A 4,018-nucleotide genomic window follows, 5' to 3' on the forward strand; every position below is an offset into this window, starting at 1 on the left:
ATGCTTTTTAACAAGCTCTTTAAATTAGCAAGGACTGTGTTTAAATTTATTAATTTCCTAATGTTGTGAATTTATTTCTTAATTCAGCCCTCAGCCGGGAGAGCGCCTATCAGCAATCCAGGAATGGGTGAAGCAGGGAGCTTTGGTGGGAATAGCCTCATACCGGCAAATGGCCTCACTGTGGCCCAAAACCAGGTAAACTCTACTTGAATGGCTCCAGAAATGCAAAGCACAGACTGTCTTAAATTTTGCTACTTCCTTAATGATTCTGAGGCTAAGTACCCTACTTGTTTCCTTCTTTTAAAGACACTTTGGTTTAAGAAGGGAGCTGATTCAAAGTAGTTGCTAAAATCGTTCTGATTTTAATGTCCAGGTGCTGAATTTGATTAAGGCTTGCCCAAGACCTGAAGGATTGAACTTTCACGATCTCAAGAACCAGCTTCAACACATGCCTTTAGCCTCAATCAAGTGAGTATTTGGTTTCTATGAGCTAGGACTCCAGAATTATGCCCGTTTCACCTCGTCAGAGTGTCCTGGCAATGAGAAGTGGGTTTTAAAAAAACTATGTTGCCCAGCTGGTGTGGCTCAGTGGTTGAGCATCAACCTATGAACCCGGAGGTCATGGTTTGATTCCCAGTCAGGGCACGTGCCTGGGTACGAGCTCCATCCCCAGTTGGGGGTGTGCAGGAGGCAGCCAGTCAGTGATTCTCCCTCATCGTTGACGTTTCTATCATTCTCCCTTCCTTTCTGATATTAATAAAAAATAAATTTAAGAAAATAAACCACAAAACTATCTGTTGACAGAAAGGAAGTTGTTCAGTCATGGAAAAATAGAAAAGAACTTGCAAGGATGTTGTTAACTATCACCATCACTCATTCGTTTGTTCATTCAACAAATACTGAATCCCATTATGTGGGATATAATTTTGAGCAAAATTGACCTTATACCTCTTGATTAAATCTGGAGGAGTGTGAGGTCCTTAGCTCTGGTCTTTAGATGTACAGTACCATTTGCATTACCATCCTACTGTGGAGGTGTATGCATCAGGCTGTCTGCACCCGAAGCCATTTAGACAGTCCTCCCCACAGTCTCGCCCTGGTAGAGTTGACACTCTATCAAGCAGCTTCCTGATTCCAGTGAACTAATCAAACGGGGTATTATGATACTTGGATTGTTGTTACCATAAATCAGTATGCTAGGCCTAGATAGAAAAAATGCTCAGGTCTAATTTCATTTCCTGTCCTATAAAATGAGGATAATAGTTTCAGTCTCAGAGTAACTATGACGATGAGGTATAAAATGGCTGCCACATAGCTGTTCTATAAATCGTTCCTGTTACTAAATATGTTACTGACTCTGGCCCTGGGGGCTGTGAAGGTTTGAAGGTCTCTTAATGTTTCTGGAAAGACCTTCCCTTTACTTCCTTCAACTTTACTTCCCAGCGGGCAGGCTAGAGGTTCAGTGGGTGGGTGGGGAGGGCAACTTTTAAAAATAGCTCTTTATGCTAGGAGATTTTATGTGCAAGCTGGACTACAACTTTAGATGATTGTTTTGATTTGCTTCTACTGGTACTTAAGTGAGGCTCTATTTTCTTGCCTTTATATAATTTGGGAGAGTTATCCAAGGCAGCCCTCTCCCAGTAGCCATTGCCTCCATGGATTACCTCAGTTCTGTAATTTTACTGGCATCTCTCCCTGAAAGAGCTTTTTGTGAGCAAATGGATGTGAATTCTTAGCTAAGATAGAAAGTGGGGAGGTAGTGAAGTTTATATATTTGGCAATGTCAGGAAGGCAGTTCCCTTTCTTTGCCCTTTACTGTGCCCTTTTAAGGTTGACTCAGTGCCTTAAGAGGCTAACACAGAAGGGTAAACTAAGTCTCCATAAAACCCACAGAAGAGATGGTAAAACTCCTCTTTGGATCCTGTCTGGAGTCACAGCTGAAAAAAAAAGTTTTAATATAAAAATTTTTTATAAAGAAAGAAAATGAGCTTTTTTCCCTCCCTTTCTTTTTAGGCAAGCTGTGGATTTTCTAAGCAACGAGGGACACATCTATTCCACTGTGGATGATGATCATTTTAAATCCACAGATGCAGAATAACTGGATCTAATTGGTACCCAACATATTTTCCAGCGGGACCTATTTTCTCAGTCTGTTGTGTCCAGCTGTGCATATGTTTTGAACAGTTGACTTCTAGAAAGTAGGTTTCATCCAAAAAATGTCTCAATTGACATCATTTTGAAACTTACTGCTCTTCCGTTATTTTGAAATTCAAAGTGAGATAGGCAACTCATAGGGGTGTGAGCCAAACTGGAATTTCTTAAAAGAAGTTACAAATTATTAGTTATAATAACATCTGGATAGATGGAAGTAGAAGAGGGATGCTGCCATAGAGTTGGGCAGTATTTACTTATATACTCAGGAGTCTCTATTCCTAAAATATTACCTGTTGAGTACGATTAGGATCTGTCAGCAGAGAGCTAGCCAAGAAACCTGCTAACTTCTGCCTGGTTTTGTTCCCCATTTTGGTTATGTGGTGTTACTTTCAGAATTGCACTTTTCTTCAACTTGTCATGACTGCTGCCAAGTGTTTTGGTAAATAGGAAGTTCTAGAGTGGTAGCCTCGTGTGGCAGAGGAGAGAAAGAAATATCACCGTGTTTTGTACAAAATAAGTACATTCATATGTTTAATAAAGTAGTTCTATTATTGCAGTAACTTGTGAAGACATTCTTATTTTTCTTTTTAATTACTACCATATCTGAGACAGTACAGCATACTTGACTTGGATTTGACATCGTGGTTCTGCTTTTTGGTTAGGATCTTGAGCAGGATACATCAGTTCTGAGAGCCTCCATTTATGAAAAGACAACAGTGTTATTTCCTTATAGGTTTGTGATGAAATAAAGTTTGTAAAGCATCTAGCATTGCCATTAATGAGGGCTCTAAAGCAGGCCTTAATCTTGACTCTAGCAATATATGATCATGTGACTGATAAAATACCTACCATGTCACCTCAAGATGAAATTCTAAGAGGCCTTGGCTATTTTTTGGCCAACTTAATTAGCTCCTTTTTTCTTGTGGGAGAAGAAACTAGTTCCAAGGTGTTTCTGACAATTCCAGACAGTAAGCTAATTCTAAGTTAATGAGGTGTAATATGCAAATAAAAGTCCTATGCTTGTTTTAACGATGTTTCTAAAAGATCCAGCAGCTGTGGAGAAAGCTCCACCATCCTGGCTTATGCAGAGTAGTTCCTCTCTTGGGAGCAGACAGATGTTTAAAAGTCAGTCACCAGTATGTCTATTTGTTTCTTGATTGTTTCCTATAAAGGGCAGTGAGCCAAAAATAGGCTAAAAATATGCATTTGAACTCAGAATGCATGATAGGGGACTTATATGGGTGGCGGACTTCTCTTTCTAGTTTTCAGGCTCGTGTCCTCAAATGGGCAAGGCATAGCCCTGGTTCTGGGTGGAAGTCTATTTTTCTTTTAATTTGGATATGAGGATTCAGCAATTAGAAACTACTTGCTCAGCCCTAGCTGGTTTGGCTCAGTGGATAGAGCGTCAGCCTATGGACTGAAAGGTCCCGGGTTCGATTCCGGTCAAGGGTACATGCCCGGGTTGCAGGCTCGATCCCCAGCAGGGGCCGTGCAGGAGGCAGCCAGTCAATGATTGCCTCTCATCATTGATGTTTCTCTTTCTCTCTTCCTCTCTTCCTCTCTGAAATCAATAAAAATATATTTTAAAAAAACATTTCCTACTTAATCCTTAACTCAGCAAGTGTTTATTGATCAGACACTAGGAATTTAAAACAAAATAAGGAGATTGGCATCGCAGGACTTGCTGGTTCAGCATTCCCAGTAGCACAGAGTAGCTGCTCAGTGGCACTGAACTCCCTACCATCTTGGCACTCACACGGTCTCACAGGAGTTGTGTGGTTTCTGAGCACTACGGAGGCCTGTGGGGCTGAGCACAGGCAGCCCATTCCTTAGCAGAATGAAATCCCAGTCTTTGTAGAGCTCC

The 4,018-nt window shown here is 40.9% G+C and overlaps 1 protein-coding gene across 2 annotated transcripts in view; it reads left to right on the forward strand.

The window, feature by feature from the left end:
• The window catches only part of RPA2 (replication protein A2), a 36,137-nt gene extending 33,429 nt beyond the window's left edge, over nucleotides 1–2,708 (forward strand). For both annotated transcript variants that reach the window (XM_015557260.1, XM_006777468.2), the window contains exons 7-9: nucleotides 88–195; nucleotides 374–468; nucleotides 2,014–2,708. In XM_015557260.1, coding sequence (XP_015412746.1) covers nucleotides 88–195; nucleotides 374–468; nucleotides 2,014–2,098 — 288 coding nt within the window. In that variant the 3' untranslated portion in view covers nucleotides 2,099–2,708. The remainder of the gene's footprint in view (nucleotides 1–87; nucleotides 196–373; nucleotides 469–2,013) is intronic.
• The last annotated feature ends 1,310 nt before the right edge of the window (nucleotides 2,709–4,018 follow it).

The sequence above is a fragment of the Myotis davidii genome, unplaced genomic scaffold (genome assembly GCF_000327345.1).
Source record: "Myotis davidii unplaced genomic scaffold, ASM32734v1 scaffold149, whole genome shotgun sequence".
Lineage (NCBI taxonomy): Eukaryota > Metazoa > Chordata > Mammalia > Chiroptera > Vespertilionidae > Myotis > Myotis davidii.